This window comes from Dysidea avara, chromosome 2 (genome assembly GCF_963678975.1).
Source record: "Dysidea avara chromosome 2, odDysAvar1.4, whole genome shotgun sequence".
NCBI classification, from domain to species: domain Eukaryota; kingdom Metazoa; phylum Porifera; class Demospongiae; order Dictyoceratida; family Dysideidae; genus Dysidea; species Dysidea avara.
Genome location: NC_089273.1, coordinates 51319434 through 51340304, shown reverse-complemented (window position 1 = coordinate 51340304; position 20871 = coordinate 51319434). Strand labels below are relative to the sequence as shown.

General features: G+C 37.2%; 1 protein-coding gene across 1 annotated transcript in view; it reads right to left on the bottom strand.

Moving 5' to 3' along the window:
* The window catches only part of LOC136248217 (uncharacterized), a 38255-nt gene that overhangs the window by 16929 nt on the left and 455 nt on the right, over positions 1–20871 (bottom strand). Inside the window, exon 2 of the mRNA XM_066040028.1 lies at positions 7953–8305. Coding sequence (XP_065896100.1) covers positions 7953–8283 — 331 coding nt within the window. The 5' untranslated portion in view covers positions 8284–8305. The remainder of the gene's footprint in view (positions 1–7952; positions 8306–20871) is intronic.

Sequence of the window (20871 nt, the reverse complement as noted above, 5' to 3'; positions counted from 1 at the left end):
TATAATTACATACGTATGTGACAGGATCTGCAAGAACCCCAAATGTTTATTTTTTGAGTTCCATTTATGCATTTTAAAATCTAGATAACCAAAGGAATAATCAGCTAAAAGGTTTAACTCTAGCAGCCATGAACCTTCAAAGTTATAGTGGTATAAAGTGGTAACAATCGATTTGAACAGTGAAAATACTGAAAATGAACTATAGCACTTTACTAAATGGGCATGAATGCTGTTCTCTACCAAGTTGCAACTTATACCATCATGTTCTCCATAACCAGGCAAATCTATTGCTGGGTACGTTTTGTCTTCCATGTCCTCCCTACAACCAGGGTGAAGGCAAAAACATGAGAAAAACCAACCCTAAGAAAAAATGATGGTGAATGCTTGTTCAATGTGAGCAGACTAACACTCATACATATTGTATATTTTCTGCTTCCATGAGAGCAATGATACAAAATAAAGATGATTTTTGAATTCTTCTTGCTTTTTAGGAAGGTTTATGCCATTAATGCTTCCTTCATTGCAAAACAAGAGTTCAGTAATTTATTTCTATTATTTCACCCATCGCATTAATTTATTGTAACATTAGGCTTGCACAAGCATATGGGATTCTTGCAGATCCAGTCACATATTTTTAAGTACAGTAATTACAAATTACACAGATTAAGCCAGTCTCCAATATGGGAAGGTTCAAGTTTTAAATAATATGGTACAGCTTGAGGGCAACTTGATTCCTGCACGTGTGTGACTCAGCTATAATGTTGTGATGGAAATCCAGGTACCTAGTGTGGTATACGGTACAGAGCAGAAATCTTTTGGCCTGTATCAGACATGAATTATACCCATCACAGGTATATACCTTCAGTGGGTTAGCTCTCAAGTTAACCCATTATAACTACAGTAATATGTAAATAAATATGCATCTGTAGCTTGCTGAGGGTTCAGTGAAACCTCGTTTACTGTATCCCTAGAATAGTGTACTGTACCCCAAACCTGCTGGGGCCAAACCCTGTTCATAACTTTGTATCATCTGTAACTTTGAATCATCTATTAGTGCATGCATAAATGCAGTCACTTATTCACTATATACCTGTTACATGAGGGATGGTGTAAAATATTGACTGTGGACTATGGACTGGACTATGGACTGCATAGCTAATGAAAATGTTTGAGTTCTTAGTAAAGAAAGCTGAAACTTGTGCCTAATCCCACTGTATGGTGCAACTAAGGGATAGCAAAGTTAGGAACTGGAAATCATCTGAACAACTTCTGCCATATTTCAATGTGCAAAAATGCTATAGCTAATTCTGTGGACTGGAAATGGCCTGAACGTTACATTGGCTAGCTTGGAGCCCATAAGTGCCGCATAGCCAGTCTAGGTACAAAATGACTGAATTTGTCTGGCATGAGTAAACCAGGTACATGAAGGCTGGCTGTGGGCACGCACCTGGTCGCTGTGCATTATATACACTGTAGCAATACATAGTGGCTACTGGATGTGGACATGGAACCAACTGCATACTATCATCAAATGGTGTGTGAGCAATGTTTGAAGTTTAAAAATTATCCCTTTGTGGTTTTGTATGCTCTTGAGTACATTTGTTTAAACTGATCAGCTCAATCTACTAGTATATAAGCTCAATTACAATGTGTAAAGAAATCAACTGTTAGTATGGTAATTCTCAAGTGGGTATCTTTCACAGCATCACTGTTGAGGCTGAAAATGACAGTTGTTCACTGGTCTGGTGCCGCTGACCCAATTCTAGTCACTTATAAGTGCCCCCAAAAATAGGGTCTGGTCTAGGGTATGTAAATGGGTGAAATGGGATCTTTTATACTCAGTCCACAGTACAGTCCATAGTCCACAGTAAATGTTTTACACCAACCCGGATGGTACTCAATGCTACTAAAGGTCACCATGTAAATAAGGGTACTTAGCACTTCAATACAAGTAGGTTACAGGTTTGGTCTGTGGTCACCACCAAACTATCAACAAAATTAATTAACCAATGATCACCACAAACCACCATCAAACCATCTAATTACATGCCAATGTCTTTGACTCCAGCTGGCAAGCTAATAACTGCAATCACTTTCCTTTAATTATTAGTCACATAAGTACTTCAGACCCATTTGGTTAACCAAGTGTTCGGATGTTTGAGGTCCGGATAAACGAGGTCCTACTGTATGTACATATAGGATAAGAAAGTAGCATATTATTTCTGCCCAACTTTAATGCGCTTTACTAGTCGAAAGTATTTAGTAAACATTAAATTTTTCTAATTACCAGTAGGAATTAATTTAAGAAGTACTTGGTAACAATATATACGAACATTGAAAATGCGCTTGGGAATATGAAAGGTAAGCTGGAAACAAGGTGAGGAAACCACCTGTATTCATTGTATATATGTACACGTTGACATGACTTATAATAAGATGGCTTATGTATTTAATGACGATCATAAGGGTAAGCCTGTGGGGTATCCCATCATGGTTTTGATTGCCACAGTACAATATCATGCGGATTCCTAATGGTATTTAGCAGTACAAACTGAGCATGTTGTAAAACAATACCATGTTGTAAAACAATATCTGCTAAGGATACCCTGCGGGTAAACTTGCAGAGATCAAGTTGTCCTTGAGCTGTACCATATGTAGTTTAGGAGTTTTACATTTGGGTTTTATAATAAAATTTAATAGATCAAGGAATAAAAAATTGCTTTAAATGTCTGGCCGTGGTTAAACAATACAGTGAAAATAGTCATACAAACCTTTATAATAAATATTCATAGTATACAATTTTGGTACACAATACAAGATATTAGTAAGTGGAAAATAGCAAATGATTGTATTATAAAAATATTACATATATCATTTTCAAACCTCAGACCAAAAGAGCTGACTGGGCTACATTGCTACATCCACATCCACAATGTAGCCCAGTTGGCAACTGCTGGAGCTACGTCTGAATGTAGCCCAGGCCATAACTGGGCAGCAATTATATAGATGTTAAGGCCAAAAATGATTGTAGGCATTGAATAATACTAATGTGATTAGTATGAATGACTTGGATTTCCACTCAGATAGAAAGCATTTTGTTATCCTCGCTACCCTACGAGTTGAAAAACATTGGGTTAAGATAAAAACTAGTGCTATCGTTTATCACCAAGAGTTTCCATACATTTTCAAATACGGACCACACCCCATCATGAAATTACCACTCTACACAATATAACCACTCTACAAGCAAGCTTGGCCTTTAGCAAATGCTGTAATTATTCCATATGAACGATTCCACAGCACTGATTAAAATATTATACTCATGTAACCAATTGAAAATTCCCTGTGATATCTCTAGGATTTGTCCGTTCATTATGACAAAATGTAGCCAGAACATCAAGCCGCTGACCCATAATTGAATCCTTTGGGCATATACGTATATGCATATAATACATCTAGTGGTTACACTCATATTGGTTTGGGTGATTGATCACCTGCTCTTCAGGCTATTTATTATCTAATTTATCCAAATTCGAAGGGATGGCACCAAAAGGCTAGGCCTGCAAGAGCAAGAAAACATTATGCTAATATGATTATAGCATATTGTTTAATATGCCCGATTCTTATCAGGCTATATATTAACCTGATATGAATTGATAGTGTTACTGTAACATGGAATTTGCTTGATCTGTATACCCTCAGCCCATGGGCCTATGGCCTTGGTTGTTGGGCATACATATCAGGCAAAGCCCTCATGCCTGTGTTACAGCTATTACATGTGGGTCATTCCATGTCAAATCACCGAGAAATTGTAGGGTCACCTCTCGGATTTTGACGAAACATGGTGTGTTTGTAGTACCTATGGTGCTCATCATCCATACCAATTTTTAACTTCATAGACCACATAGTTTCTGATTTGTGACCACAAATATTTGAATATTACATGAAAAATTGGTTCGTCTTGAGTTACAAAATCAACTGTAGCTCACCACTGCGTTAATATTTTAAAATAAAGTTTTCAGCGATTAAAGACTGTTAATTGATCTTTCAAGTAATCCATAAACTATGGGATATCAATTTAATTAAGGCTCCATTAAAAACTTTAATCCTTAATATTTCAAAAAGTGCTGCTTCAAATTCTTTGAATTTTTCAGTAAATAATAATTAGTTTATGGTCGATTGTTGGTAAATTTTTTGTGGTGGGGCCACAATGGGTTCAAGATACATAATTAAATATGTTGAGGTATGTAGTGGAATTTTGTAGTCTATTATTGCTATATGGGAGTGTACACTGTACACCTCTAATAACCACTGCTGATAAGGCCATGCCAACTTTATTTCTCCCAATGAAGGTGTCCAAGTACAGTGCAACCTGTAATGGTGACCACCTGTATTGAAAGACCACCTTTGTACTGCAATTTATTTAGTCCGATTTACTGCATGGATAATTCCATATCAGTTCACCAAAGTTTTGCACATGGCCCCCTCAGAATTGGACGAAATTTGGTGTGTGGGTATTCAAAGTGGTCATGCGTCCCTTCACTCATTGCTTGTACGGCTTCCCAGAAATGGCTTATTTAGTATTCTATTTTTGCTGTACTTGTGACCATTCAAAGTATCATAACTTGGGTGTTTTTAAAATGAATTGCACCACTTTCAAGCTCAAAGAAAAAGCTTTCGTTTAGTGTATTTAACAGCTTAATTTGATGATGTTGATAATTAACAATGTCTCCTAATCTTTGTTTGACCTTTGCTCTACCAAAAAGTGCTGATTAGAATTTGTATGGATATTTGTCAAACATTCACCTATTAGTTGCAAACGTTTCAGCTTGGGGTCTCTATGGGATTCTGAGATACTGTAGGTAGCTAGTGGTGTTTGTGGTGTTATAGTAGATATGACATGCAGTATTGCATACCTTGAAGCCCATTCTGCTGATTTAGGTTTGCAGACACACAAGACTCTTTGATTCAACTGCAAGTTAAATGCATGCATATATAAACAGATTGTGACAAAGGCATGTAATAAGAGTTTGTTACTGTGGTTATACTGTGTGATGCTGTTTGGTAGCAAAAGTCATTTCTTTTTTGCCAGAGTACACACAACCACTTCTTGTCCTTGGGTCTATGAGAGTTAGAATGTCAACCATTGGCATAGTGTGGATATTCTGGGGCTCTGGGTACTTGAATGAGTGTGGATACAGAAACGTAAGCTCACTTCCTTAGTGTCACTGCAAACTTCAAGCACACAAGCTAACTACCGATTCTCTTCTTGTAAACAAGTGACAAATCCAGCAATCAATTCTGGTGAAGCTTCATTCTTTGCTAGAACAACTCTCTCTTTCCTGAAAACATCAGATTATGAGTAAAATTTTATTTCCACTCTGCTATCTGAGATTGGCACAAAAGAGTGCAATTTTCTTGTACCATAGATTGTACGTGAGAGTTGAAAGCAATGCCCTTGTTGTCTTGAACAATCTTCATTGTTACAATACCCAAAGTAAGCAGCAAGTATGTTGCTACATGCTCAGTTGAACAACTGACGTGGTGTCATTAGTTGGTCATTGTACTGCCTTTGCAAGCTATATAAGCTGGCTGCATTTGAAAACTGTACAACTATATAAATTGCAGCACAAAGGTGGTCTTTCAATACAGGTGGTCGCTAACACAGGTTTCACTGTACTTAGACACCTTCATTGTGAGAGAAAAAGTTGGCATGGCCTTATCAGCAGTGGTTATTAGAGGTGTAGCAATAATAGACTACAAAATTTCACTACATACCACAACATATTTAATTATATCTCTTGAAACCATTGTGGCCCCACCACAAAAAATTTACCAACAATAGACCATAAACTAATTATTATTTACTAAAAAATTCAAAGAATTTGAAGCAACACTTTTTGAAATATTAAGGATTAAAGTTTTTAATGGAGCCTTTTTGAACCTTAATTAAATTGATATCCCATAGTTTATGGATTACTGGAAAGATCAATTAACAGTCTTTAATCGCTGAAACTTTTATTTAAAAATATTAGCACAGTGGTGAGCTACAGTTGATTTTGTAACTCAAGATGAACCTATTTTTCATGAAATATTCAAAATATTTGTGGTCATAAATCAGAAACTATGTGGTGTATGAGGCTAAATATTTTTATGGATGATGAACACCATAGGTACTACAAACACACCAAGTTTCATCGAAATCTGAGAGGTGACCCTACAACTTCTCGGTGATTTTACATGGAATGACCCATGTAGCAGTTTCACACCTCAGATCAAGGGCAACACCCAGGCTTCATTTGCATTGTAGCACAGTTCGCATCTTGACTGGGTTACATCTGAATGTAGCCTAGGATACAACTGGTCAGCTTATATCAACATTGCTACCAAAATCGATTGTGGGGATTGATTAATACTCAGTGTTTTTCAACTCAGAGGATAGCAAGAATAACAAAATGCTTTCTGTCAGAGTAATTTTCATAGCCAAATCCAAGTCGTTCATATTAATCACATGATTGGGCTAAGGTGAGAACTAGTGCTATAGCTTATTCACACGCATTTCTGCATGTTTTTGAATGTGGGACATACCCACATAACATGGAATTACCACTCAACATGAAATTTGACCAGATTTAAAAAAACCATTCCAAATCGCACATCAGGCAAAATCAAACTAACACCACCGGCTACGTACACTACTGTACTACTAGTTTTGATCCTCAGTACTACTCAAACTACGTACTTGAGGCTGGTTTTAACAAATGTCTTTTCTGGGTGGTGTGGACAGTCCAAATGGCGATTTCAGGCCTTGTGAAGGGCTTGGCTTGGTAAGAATCAGTGGTTTACTGGTGGGTGGCCTGATAATGTTGTTTATTTTCTGTTGATTTTGCTGCATATCAGCCACTAAGAAGCCAGCACAGCCCTGTAATCTTGTGTCTGGATTGAAATTGTGGTCTGCGTCCATTTTGAACTCTATCTCTTGCCCACCTTGCCACCCCCACTCTCCTCCCCTTTGTGAGCACTTGCAATACTACTTAACTCATCCAACTGCTCAATTTTCTATTTTATTTGGTGGGAAATTCTACAAGTAGCTACAAATACTGGAAGTGGTCCGAAAGGTAATAGCTTGATACATCTCTTGTGTAAATTTCATACACGTACTTGCTACCCTTGGCAAGTTATGTTGACTTGAATTATTTAAAACCATTTATCTTGAAACTTCTAATGTGCGATTAGGAACTTTTTTCTAAAATTCAATCACAAATAACCACTCTACAAGCAAGCTTATCCATCTAGGCCTTTAGTAAACTCTGTAATATATTATTGTGCCATAAATGATCAAACAATTCAATAGCACTGATCAAAACATTAAACCAAACTTGTGACCAGATTTGCGAAAAGGGATCTTCCACACACATCCAATTCTATGAACTTGTAAGACCATAACTTTGTGTTCAAAAGATACAAGCCTGAAATTTTCACCATCCATTAAACTATGTTGGTACACACTACTGACCAAATTTCAAGGCAATAACTTTTCCCACATTGAAGTTATGAATTGTCAAAGTTGGTAAATTGGATGTTTGTGGAAGCACAATAATGGAAACTGAAAACTGAAATTATCTGCGGCGTTGTGTAACTGAAATTATCTCTAGGGTTTGTCCATTCATCATAATTAATCGTAGCAAGCTGGTGTCATAATTGAATTTTTCAGGCATGTAAATAATCCAGTGGTTGCACCATCCATATCAGCTTGGGTAATCTAATGCCTGGTGCGGAATATTAACCTTCTATGTGTTAGATATTACAGGGAATTCAGGCTTTTGCCTAATCTGTATGCCCTCAGCCTTCAGGCCTGCAGCCCTCGAGCTGTCGGGCATACATATCAGGCAAAGCCTTCATTCCCGTGTTACAACTATTACAAGATTAAGTGTAACAACATGAAAACTTACTACGATTTGTAATTACTTCATGTTTGACTTTTACAGCAGAAGATATGTCGGCTGCCAACTTTGTGAGACTATCAGATTTACTATTAGCCATGATAGTTATAAGATTATAAAAGCCTGTAACATTGTTTTTTTCTAGCTCTTGTTTCATTAGATTATCAAGGAAATATGATGCTCTCTCTTCACGTGTAGGCATTGATTCTACTGAACTTTTGGCATCTCCAAGCAGATTGTGCTTTTCTAACACTGCTAAGAAATTGATATCTTCCAATGGCAATGAGGCTACCAATGTATGATAGCAAAACTTTATCACCTGAAGTGCTGATGTTGCCATAATCTTCAATAAAGTGTGATTTCTATATAAAAGGACAATCATCATTCCAACATACATTAAATAATTTCCTATTTGTGTTAGCATGCAGGAAATGTTTTTGAAAAATTTCTGTACAATTTTCTGTTAGTGAGTGTCATATTGCAGTAAATTGTTTTAACATTTACAAGAAATGGATATAAAATGTATGTTTTGATTTTCACCACATTCATGACTAGTGAAAATGCAGCTGTTGACTAATTAAGGTAACTAGATACTGTAGGTTTCATATACATAAGCTAAGTTTAATACTGAGCCAACACTTGGTACTCAACATATAGGTTTTCAAAGGTTTTCAACATATCATATTATTACTATGGATAAAAATTTTGGCACCGCCAACACAAGGGCATCTCTACAACGATAGCTATGTAAGACTGCAACTCGTATTATGCTGCTGATTTATACATTTCAGTGACTTTTTAGCAGTATATGAATTGTTATACTAAGGAAGCTTTTAAATGTATGATGCCAGAATTGTGTTTAAATCAACTACACTGTATTTCTCAGTTACTGTATACTGTGCTACAGAAAACAGCTATGGCATACAGTAATGATACTCTTCCCTTTAGGCTTTCAACTATATAACAGTCAACACATATCGTATCCTGCATGGGTACATATGTCAAAATATTGCACACATTATGGTATACTACAAAGACAAAGCTGGATTTGTGGTAATGATTACCATGTAAAGATCAATGGTGCTGATTACTACAACAAAATAACTTACACTTGGTTGCCAGGAGATAAGAGTTAATCACAAAGTAATGATGCACTTCATGAATATAATAAAGGACCAGTGTTGGGCAAGCTACTTTTAAAAGTAACTAGTTACATATTACTTGCAACTGAACTATTTAGTTAGAATTACATATTACCCATAAAATAAAGTAACTATAATAATATTACATATTATATTACTTTGTGTCCACAGCCTTAAGCTGTCACATGTGAAGCTACCACCTTATCACGTGACATAATTGCATTGTTGGACAATGTGCAAATATTGGTTATAACTAAGAAGCTGGTGAATAAGCTTCATTCAGTAGGCTTCGTTACTTCGTTGTGGCTAGACGTTACTCAGTCGATTACTAACGAGATTAGTAACTTCGTTACTTGTAGTAATAATGTTACGTAATATTAGACTCGTTACAACAACTATATTACTTAGGTAACGTGTTACATTTGTAAGTAAAGTAACTTGAGTTATATTACCTGTTTTTATAGCGTATTTCGTTATATTACTTAGTTACTACAAAAGTAATAATATTACATAACGCGCTACATAAGTAACGCGTTACTCCCAACACTGTAAAGGACATACCTGGATTTGTGGTAATGATTACCATGTAAAGATCAATGGTACTGATTACTACAATAAAATAACCTGTACTTGGTTGAAAGGAGATAAGAGTTAATCACAAAGCAATGATGCACTTCATGAATATAATAAAGGAAGTGTAAGTGACTATGAATTAAAGAATCATTTGCCAATGAAGTGCAAGAGCAATGACATCATAGTCATATTCATAGTCTTGAAGATTACACATAACATATTTAAATGTTTTGAAATGCATTTGGTCAGTTACAATAATAATAATGTCTTTGAAGAATCCAGCTCTGTCTATAATATTGTTAAACTTTATAGAAATACTGTTAACAGTGACTATCAGCCTTTTATACACACTTGGATTTGAGCAATAAGGCTAACTTTGCTATAAGGTTTCTTATATTGTACTATCTCAAGGTTTGAGTCATTGAATACTGGCTATATGTATAATTTGAGTAAAACGCTTCAAGTTGCCATTTAATGCACTGCATGCATGTATCAGGTAATGTAGACGGTATGATGCAGCTAGTGCATCCAGAAATGCTAGCTAAATGTATAACCCACAGAGGTCCTCCATCCTTAAATTTTTTATCTAGGGTATTCACCACCAATTGTGGTAGTCTCTCCCACAATCCTTTACCGTATAGAGGAAAATTTTGGTGGGAGAAAATTTTGGCGAATTGATTATTGACAGAAATCAGCAAATAATATTTTGATAAATGCATCACATCACTTTTCCCACGTGATTTTAATCTAACAGCTTTGGCAAAGAAGCTCTGCGATGTCTACAGACGAAGTACTACAGTTCAAGGCTGCTTATTCGAATCGACGTGCTGTTCTATTGTAAATAACTACATATCGATAACCAAAAAACAACATGCACTACTGAGCTTGCTATGTCAGTAATCAAGACTGGAATGTGCGTGGGGAGGCACGTGCATGGGCGGTTGAATTGCCCATCTGCCTGAGCTATTACCTAGTCTAAAACCATACTGTATTCAATGGGATACTTGCGGAAGACTAACCCCTCATTGCTGTAATAATATTTACTTATGAAGAAAAGCATCTATTATGTACACTTCCAATGTTTAGAAAAATGGCAAGTAAAATTTTGGTGATTCCATGCAAATTTGCCAAAAACTTTTCCCACCAAAATTTTCTGCTATATGGTATGTATGTATGTATGCGTACTATGTACCAAGAGATTATGGTAGACTATTAATACTGCTGTAGAGGTAAAGACATGATGCCATCCTAGTACACTTAGCACTTGTAGGTGGTTTATTGATTGTAATGTTGATGTACATTAATGAGCAAACAAAAAGATTAGATTACAGCTACTCTTATATGGCAGTCTAGTATCACATTTTATGTTGATCAAGATAGTTTACAGATTTACTGGAGATTTGGAGACTTGTAGGCCTAAATAACATTATGGGACCAACTGTATAGATCTAGATATGATCATCATTGACATGTACCTAGTAGCTGGCAATGTGCATGGATTTGCATCAGTATCAGTAATCAATACAAAGGGACTATTCGTCCGGTTCTGTACAACTTAAGTTTAAGGAAACATTAAGAATTTAAAGCTCGATTAGGGATCATAATACATAATTATATAGAGACAAAAAGCTGTGAAACAATGGAGAAGATATATACTAGTGGACATTTAATCTCTAATTCAGCCTATACCCATGACTGTTTATGTATGTATTTGTGTATGTTGTATATTGTATTTTTTGTTAAGGGCACAGCTCTGCAACCAACCCAGTCACAATGGAAAACTTGGACGATATTTTAGAAGGGAAACCATCATGCGGTGCTACCACAAATCAACAATTTTCACAGTCAAATGGGACAAAGGTAATTCCACGAAGCATGCATTGTATGTACTGAAAAGGCACCAGTCGGACTGAAGTGGCATCAAACAGTCAAAAAATCAAGTCCGCAGCCTCAGCCAGTGCTTGTCTGAAGCCAGTTAGTAGAAAATCAGTCAGTTAGTAGTCAGTCAGTCAGTCAGTCAGTCAGTCAGTCAGTCAGTCAGTCAGTCAGTCAGTCAGTCAGTCAGTCAGTCAGTCAGTCAGTCAGTCAGTCAGTCAGTCAGTCAGTCAGTCAGTCAGTCAGTCAGTCAGTCAGTCAGTCAGTCATTATCAGTCAGTTAGTAGAAAATCGCTATAAATAAAAAAATTTAAAAATTATTTTGTAGCAACTTTTTGGAAGCATTTGAGTAACACTGAAGGCACTTTATAGCTTGGTTATACCGAACCAATACTGCCAAGAAGTGCTATGAAGGTATTGTGAGGCTGGCAAGAAAAGCCCAAACCTTTATGATCCCTAATATACAGTACTTTTGTACTGCATGATAGGTTGCCAAAATGAAGCAAAAAAGCAAAACTTCCAAGACTCAAACCCTGAACTGTGGTGTGTAAGTTCAGTGTGGTTCCAGCTGTGCTACCATCGCTAGCTACCCACATTTCCTACCTTTGTATTTTATGACGAGTAAGTTATATATAGTAAGAAGAAACTATAGCTACACCTGGGTGGAGAAGACACCAAAGCTGAATCTGACCTTAACTCTAACTTTTGGTTTGCTTGTGTAATGATGTGCAATGTTTTGAACTGACTTGTATGTATACACACAATGCTGATGTAATAACATAATATTATTATGAATATATTTACAGTGTATAATTATATGATGTCACTCAGTTTGTTAATATCCTGTATCTTGTTTAAAAGTCTTGCTGTGTTGTACATTATTCAGTCTGGTATCATTAAAGTTAACTGTTAGTTGCTTGAGTATTATTTTGGTGGTGTTATACCAAGTACTACACTTGTTAAGCATAATTTTTGTATTTATGAAGGAAAGTTTTTGGTCAGTTTGATGCGAGCTAGGTTGGTAGCTTCACCCAGACACTTGTTATAACCCTAGCGTGCCTTGAACTCACCAAAAACTTACCTACATACGACTAGTGTGCTTGATACTTTGAGTTGTGATGGGTGAGTGCCGGACGAATAGCCTGAATACGTTGGCTGGATGAGTACCACTATCACAGGAAAACCAGTACGACGATATGGAGTGTAACGGAGCCACACGAATGTTCGGTAATCTCCAAGCTAACGGTCAGTAGCACGGTGATCCAGTGCAAACTGCTCTAGTTTTGCTCCGTGTCGTCGAATACTCAGTAACACAAAGGCCATACGTAGTCCATTGAATCTGTATTAAGCGCGTTCATTATAATGATACTTAACAACACATTGATGTGCCTAACTTGAAATTTAAATACCAGTTATCATACGCTCTTCGGAATAGTGAGAGAAAACTATCTTAATGATGTATGGACAGTCATGAATTATATAAATGAAATTTAGTGCGTCCACGTATTCACGCGACCACGTATAGACAATTACCAAAAGTGGGCATGGCAATGGAAATTACAAGAGATGTAATTAAAAGCATTATTTAGCTATTGTGAGTTCAGTCCCTGGCTAAAATACTTTCCTTGAAGCGGAGATAGAAATTCCTGCATCAGAGAGGTTTCTGGTACTGTGATTTCGAAACAAACCTGATTGGAAGATGTTCACAATATGAACCTCGCATATACACCGTGTCAGAAAATACCAAATAATGGACACCAGTGACTACATTTTACACTAGGCTACTAGAGACCACAACTTTCACACTAGCAACCAGATGTTCATGATGTGGACCATACCTTTAATGGTGACCAAACATAACCTCATGCCGTCACAATAGCATAATACAACAATAGGTATAGCTATAGGATCACACTTGGGTCAAACCAGGGGACCATGACATCCCATATATCCACCCTAGCAACCACATGCACGGTCACACTACAAATCAATAGTTCACAAGTTCTTGATAAGACAGTACATGTATGCAGACAGTACATGTTAGTGTTGCACATATCGGCTACTTTTTTGCATATCGGTATTGGATCGGCACCATGACAGAAAAAGCAGCAGATACAGATATATGTATTTAATCATAAATACATGCTCATGTGCACTAAATAAAGTTTACAAATGCATCAAGTCGCATTTTTGCTTTAAAATGTTGCTGTTACTACTGTCAGCAATTGTTGTAACACTACTTCCACTAAAAACAAGGTAAATTGGCCCTTTATATTCAAACTTTTTACTAAAATTTGCTGAAAATAGGTATTATGTACTATATCGGATCGGCTACATTTATCGGCTTGAAAATAATATCTAATATCGGTTATCGGAATATCGGCAAAATGTTATATCGGTGCAACACTAGTACATGTACGTAATGCAGTCTTTGGTCATGAACATCTACATTTGTAGTGCTTTAAAGATATATGATGAAATGGCCTTCACAAGTTCACTTTCTTGTAAAGAATCAGCCTTCGCAGCTTCTCTTCTCAATGGATGTCAGCCTTTACAGTAGATTCACTTTCACTCCTTCAAATTGACACAAAATTGAATGCATTATTAAAGAATTATATTATGTGTTGAAGGAGTTCAGTACAGAAGAACAGCTTTGTTGAGCACTGTGAGTTTAATAAATTAATAAATCAATCAATATGTTGGCTGCCATGGTGTGATCACAATAGACCTACAACAACAAAACAGTCACATTAAATGCAGATGTTAAAAGTGGTCAACTGGTTACAGCCCTGCCAACCCTACCACATACAAGAGCGATCAATTGGTCAAGAGCCAACTCTATTGCGTACAAGAGCGGTCAGTCAGTCAAGGCATAGTACGTAGTATATATTATCTATGGTGAAGGTTACGCCATGCCAACCCTACCATGTACAAGAGTGATGATATGATCAAGAGCGAACCCTACCGCGTACAAGAGCGGTCATTGGTCAACTGCCAACCTTACCATGTACAAGAGCGGTCAGTTGGTCAAGGTTACACCATGCCAACCCTATCGCGTACAAGAGCAGTCAGTTGGTCAAGGTTACGCCATGCCAACCCTACCGTGTACAAGAGCGGTCAGTTGGTCAAGGTTACACCATGCCAACCCTACCCTGTACAAGAGCGGTTAGGTGGTGAAGGAACCTACTGATTTCTCTACATGCAAACAGCAAGCAACCCGTTTAAATACAGCACATGCCTACCTTTGGCATTCTTCGTCCTTGGAAATAAACAAATAACATCTGATGCTAGCTGCTAATGCGGGCGAAGCAATGAAGTGTCTGAGAAACGTGTACACTAGTCGTCATGCACTGGACTGCATCTCCAGAAAAAGCACACCTCATAATTTATTGTCATGTGACATTGTGTAGTGTGCCTCGTGTTAAAAAATGGCGGTATGTTGCTCGGATATTGTGTGACTATGGTGTGAATCAGTGATTGTTCATCAGCTGCCACGAGTTGTGCACAAAAGCAGCGTTGTTTATGACTAGAAAACATTGCAGCAGTGTCAAGTGTTCATCGTGACAACCCCAAGTCAGTATGAAAGATGACAGCGATTAATACTCTTATTGCGTTCTACATCCTGAGTTAAATCACCAGCTTGAACGTTGAAAGTTGAACAATGGAAAGTGACAGAGTGATACTTCATTGTGGCAACCCTGAGTTAGTTCTGCGGGTTGAATGAATATAATCCTGTTAATGAGCATTGGAAGGTAACAGATTATTAATTTAATGATGGAGTTATTGCTGACTACAAGTGTATTGCAGCAACTTCTGTTTGAATGAAGTCAGTCAATGAACAATGGAAGGTGATGGTGATTTTCTGACTGTTTGAAGTGGTAATGTTAGTTCTTGAAGTTGAATGACAACAGTCAATGAACAACAGAAGGTGACAAGAGCAATTATGTAATGTTATTTTATTAGTGCTATGTAATATTTGCCGGCTGTTTGAAGATGATTGTGACAACTCTTTTGAGTTCTCCATACCGAACAACAATAGTTGATGAACAGTGGGAGGTGACAGAGTAATTATCCAACTGTTTGTAGCTGATCATGGTAAACCTGAGTTAGCTCTCAAGGTTGGATGACAACAATCAATGAACAATTCAAGGTGACAAGTGATTATTTAATATTGTTATTTAATTTGTATTATGTAGTGTTAGCCAACAGTTTGAAATTGATTGTGGCAACCCTGAGTTGCTTCTCCCAATTGAACAACCACAGTCGATGAACAGTGGGAGGTGACAGAACGATTTGAAGTTGTTCATGGTAAACCCGAGTTAACTCTCAAGGTTGGATGGCAACAGTTAGTGAACAATTAAAGGTGACAAGTGATTATTTAATATATTTATTTAATTTGTATTATGTAGTATTAGCCAACTGTTTGAAGTTGAGTGTGGCAATCCTGAGTTGGTTCTCCAGATTGAATGACGATGGTCGATAAATATTGGACGGTGACAGGGTGATTACCTGACTGTCTGAAGTTCATCGTGGCAACCCTGAGTTTGTTCTCTAGGTTGAATGACAATGGTCGATGAACATTTGAAAGTGATGAATGGTTATCCAACTGTTTGATGTTGATCATGATAAACCCAAGTTAGTTTTCAAGGTTGGTGACAGCAGTTGTTGAACAATAGAAGGTAACAGGAGTGATTATTTAGTCTTGTCCATTATATCTGTATTAGCCAACTGTTTGTAGTTTGTCATGGCAATCCTGAGTTAGTTCTCCAGATTGAATGATGACAGTCAATGAAGAATGGATGGTGACAGACTGATTCTCTGACTGTTCGAAATTCATTGTGGCAACCCTGAGTTAGTTCTCCCAGTTTAAAGACAGCAGTTGATGAACAATTGAAGGTGACGAGTGATTATTTAATGTTATTATTTTATTTTTATTGTGCTATATTAGCCAACTGTTTAGTTGATGGTGGAAACCGTGAGTTAGTTCTCCAGTTTGAATGACAGCAGTCAATGAACAATGGAAGGGACAAGTGATTATTTGATGTTGTTATTTTATTTTTATTGTGCTATATTAGCCAACTGTTTGAAGTTGATTCATTGTGGCAACTTTGAGTTAGTTCTCCCAGTTTAAAGACAGCCGTCAATGAACAATTGAAGGTGAAGAGTGATTATTTAATGTTGCTATTTTATTTTTATTGTGCTATAATTATTAGCCCACTGTTTCAAGTTGATTGTGGCAACCCTGAGTTAGTTCTCCCAGTTTAAAGACAGTGGTTGATGAACAATTGAAGGTGACGAGTGATTATTTATTGCTGTTGTTTTATTTATATTGTGCTATATTAGGCAACTGTTTGAAGTTGATCGTGGCAACCCTGAATTAGTTCTTCGGTTTGAATGACAGCAGTTGATGAACAATGGAAGATGACCGGGTGATTTTCTGACTGTTTAAATTTCATTGTGGCAACCCAGAGTTACTTCTCCAGGTTGAATGACAGCAGTTGTTTAACAGTGGAAGGTAACAGGAGTGATTATTTAATGTTCTTGTTTTATTTGTGTTATGTAAAATTAGCCAACTGTTTGAAGTTGATCATGGCAACCCTGAGTTAGTTCTTAGGTTTGAATGACAGCAGTCGATGAACAATGGGAGGTGATGGTGATTTTTGACTGTTTGAAGTTCATTGTGGCAACACTGAGTTAGTTCTACAGGTTGAATGACAGCAGTTGTCGAACAATTGAAGGTGACAAGTGATTATTTAATGTTGTTATTTTACTTTTATTGTGTAATATTAGCCAACTGTTTGAGGTTGGTCGTGGCAACCTTGAGTTAGTTCCCGGATTGAATGACGACAGTCGAAATATGGAAGGTAACAGAGTGATTGTTTTGTGTTGCTATTTTATTAGTGTAATTTAAAATTAGCTGACTGAGGTTCATTGTGACCACCCAGAGTTGAATAATGACAGTTGATGAACACATGGCAGGTAATGTAGTGATTATTTCATGTTGCTATGGTTTATTAGTGTGATTTAATATTAGGCAACTGTTTGAAGTTCATCATGGCAACCTCGAGTTAGTTCTCCAGGTAGAGTGACGACAGTTGATGAAACCTGTAAGGCAACAGATTTCAAGTTCACCCTCATAATTTTCTAAGTGGAATGTTGATATAGCCAACGGACAATGTAAGGTTAAAAATTACACTTGGTGGTGTTATTTATGGTATTTATTTTTAGGTTATGGAATGGCATGGTACTTCTTCAGTTACATTGGAGGACAAAGCTTAACTTTCACAGAGAATTTTCAAGTGTTAAACACTGTAATATATTCTAGTTCATGTATATCTATGCGCATTAAATTGAATTATCGCTTTAAAGCATTAGAAGCGTAAAACTGGTAAACAAAGTGGAGACTGAAGTACCCCAGATTCTTTTGAGAATGTTGCTAGTCACAGAGAACCAATGGCCAGTGAAGCCGAGTGTTACTTCCAGCTATACTGCCACTCCGTGTGGTTTTTGTGTCACTACTGAAATTAAATGGCTCCGTCAGTAGCTGGCGAAACGGCGAACGTCTGGTCTAGATGTTATCCAAGTAAGCGGACTGTTACTATCACAAATGTTGGTTCGTTCTTTCGATGCGCTTTTCCTGTGTATACAGAAAATGCAACTGGATTTTGGAAAAACCATCCAAATCGCACATTAGAAGTTTCAAGGTAAATGGTTTTAAAGAAATTATATCTTGTTAAGGTAAGCAAGCATATGTATGAAAGAGATACATCAATTTATTACATTCAGATCAAAGTACTTGTAGCTTCTTGTAGAGTTTCCTGCCAAATAAAACCAGAAACCCCCATTATGAACTTGCCACACTACCATAGTCTAGCATGCAATATGGATTGTGTGGGGGCAGCAAACAAAACATCTGGCCATTGAGCTTTTTTGCTCACATTTCGTCAGAGTTTTGGCAGAGCCATTCAGATTGCTTTGCAGACTTTATGATGAAACAAACGCTAAATCTTAGTGTAATGAAGGACTGAATCTATACTACAAACTGGTTTTATGAAATTTTAACAATGGCATGGGCTTAGTATCTTAGTTCTCCCAGTACAGGGCTTTTAAATGCATTAGTAAAGGAAGGAATATGGTTCATAATGGATTTGTGAAACAGCAGAATTGTCAGACCTTCAACAATGTTTCAAATTCATCACCGAGATGTTACCAGTTTTTTAAAAGTTTATTTATTTTTTTATTTTTTTTATTATCAAACTAACAGATTACACAGAATCAAAAAGTAGTGCTTTTTACAGCATGACGAAAAGCAGTACGATTTGACGACGATAAAATGTCAAAAGGAATATTGTTCCATATAAATACCGGAGGGCATTGATGGTAGACTGCTGTGGGAGAATGGAAAGTGAATGCCGTCTCATACAAGAGGACACAAAAGAACAAAAGTCACTAAATTTGACAGCAATTTTATTGTTAATAATACCATAAAGGAGATTGACTGAAAGATAATCACTGCGAGATTTTAAAGATGGCAATCTCAACTGTTCCAAACATTGATCTGATGACTTGGTCCATGGAAAAACAGAGGGATCCCACCTACTACAACATACCCAACGAGCAGCATGACGTTGGATGTTTTCCAAAAGCTGAATGTTCTTTTGAGTAAAAGGATTCCATAGCTGACATCCATACTCCAACAAAGGGCAAACAACGCATCTATAGGCAGTAGATTTAACCTGTGGAGGGGCACCCCACAGAGTGTGGCATAAATAATTCAAACATTTGGTAGCCTCAGCAGCAATAATTTTACAATGTTTAGACCAACATAAATTAGTAGTAATATGAAGCCCCAAATAGCATACTGAAGTGGACCACCGAAGTGGAATATCATTCACAGAGTAAGTAGTAGTAATTGGAGAATGCTTGTTTGAGATGCACAGAGCCTCACATTTAGGTGGACCAAGCTGAAGTTGTCAGTGTTCTGACCAGAAAAGACATTATTCAATCCTCTTGCAGTAGATTGCAGTCACTACTGGACTTAATCTCTTTATACAGTGCTACATCATCAGCAAATACATTAAGCTCAGAGTGAGATATGACTTCATGTAAATCATTGATGTACAAGAGGAACAGTAGCGGTCCAAGAACTGAACCTTGGGGCATCCCCGAGAGAACTGGTAACCAATCAGAGTAGCAGCCATTCACCACCACCTATTGATGACGATTGGTCAGAAAATCCCTCAACCAATTCAGAAGTGACCCTGTAATCCCCATTGCATAGTCACTTCTGAATTGGTTGAGTATATTGCGCCTATCATTTGTAACTCCCAGTACAGGATTCATAGGGGAATTATTATTACAAATTGCGCCCCAGCAGTGGGACTTTTAACACACTGTTTAATGTTACAACAGTTGGATTATGTGTATCTCCAAGCACCTGACCATAGAGTGGAGGGGATTAGGTTTGTGCTTGTGCCTCAGTTGTGGGGCTTTATATTAGCTCTTATAAATGTCAAATCCCCGATTATCACATCATTCTTGGCGTAAAAACCCTAATTGCATTCATATTAAGACATTTCGGAAATTTGCTGTACATTTGTTCTGTGGCAAAATGATAGCTGTCACAGGCATGTCCAATACATTCACATCGGAAAAACTATTTAAAATGAAACAAATTATTGTGTACCGCCTACCTCGAGTCCAATTAACAATTTTCACGGCGTGATACGTGTAGAGTAACTCTCTGCGAGTTAAATGATGCCAGAAGAATCCCAATTTACGGAAATTTTTGCACGTCAAAATGGCCTAAACCGACCCAGTGTAGCAAATTTCCCCATACATTTTGTATTGGGCAATTCGGGGTCATTTAATATATGGCATAATAACCCGTGACACGTGATAGATACATCAGATTCACGGCTAGATTTCGAAAGAGCAGTGAATGGCGATTTAAATGAGCTATAGTACAAGGTTTTCAGAGGAAATATCACCCGTCATTTTAAGGTTGAAAATTACTTTCTTGTTCTATGGCAAAATGAATGGCGGATAATTGTATGGGAAAGCTCCAGTGGCATTCTGATGTCTTGACACCCATTAATCCTCAGAACATTAGTGATTCAAAGAAACAAAAGCATTGTGAAATTACTCTGCTGATTGGTTTGTGAAATTCACAGTGTTATTTGTAAGGTAGTTGCTCAGTTCGTATATTTCCTTTTTTAGCCTCAATGTCTTGATATGTTAGTGATTTCACGGGAAACATGAGGAAACTGTACAACAGTGACAAACGGTTTATTTTTGCCGCCCCCACCTTAACCGTCCGGCTGGCGCGCGAGACTAAC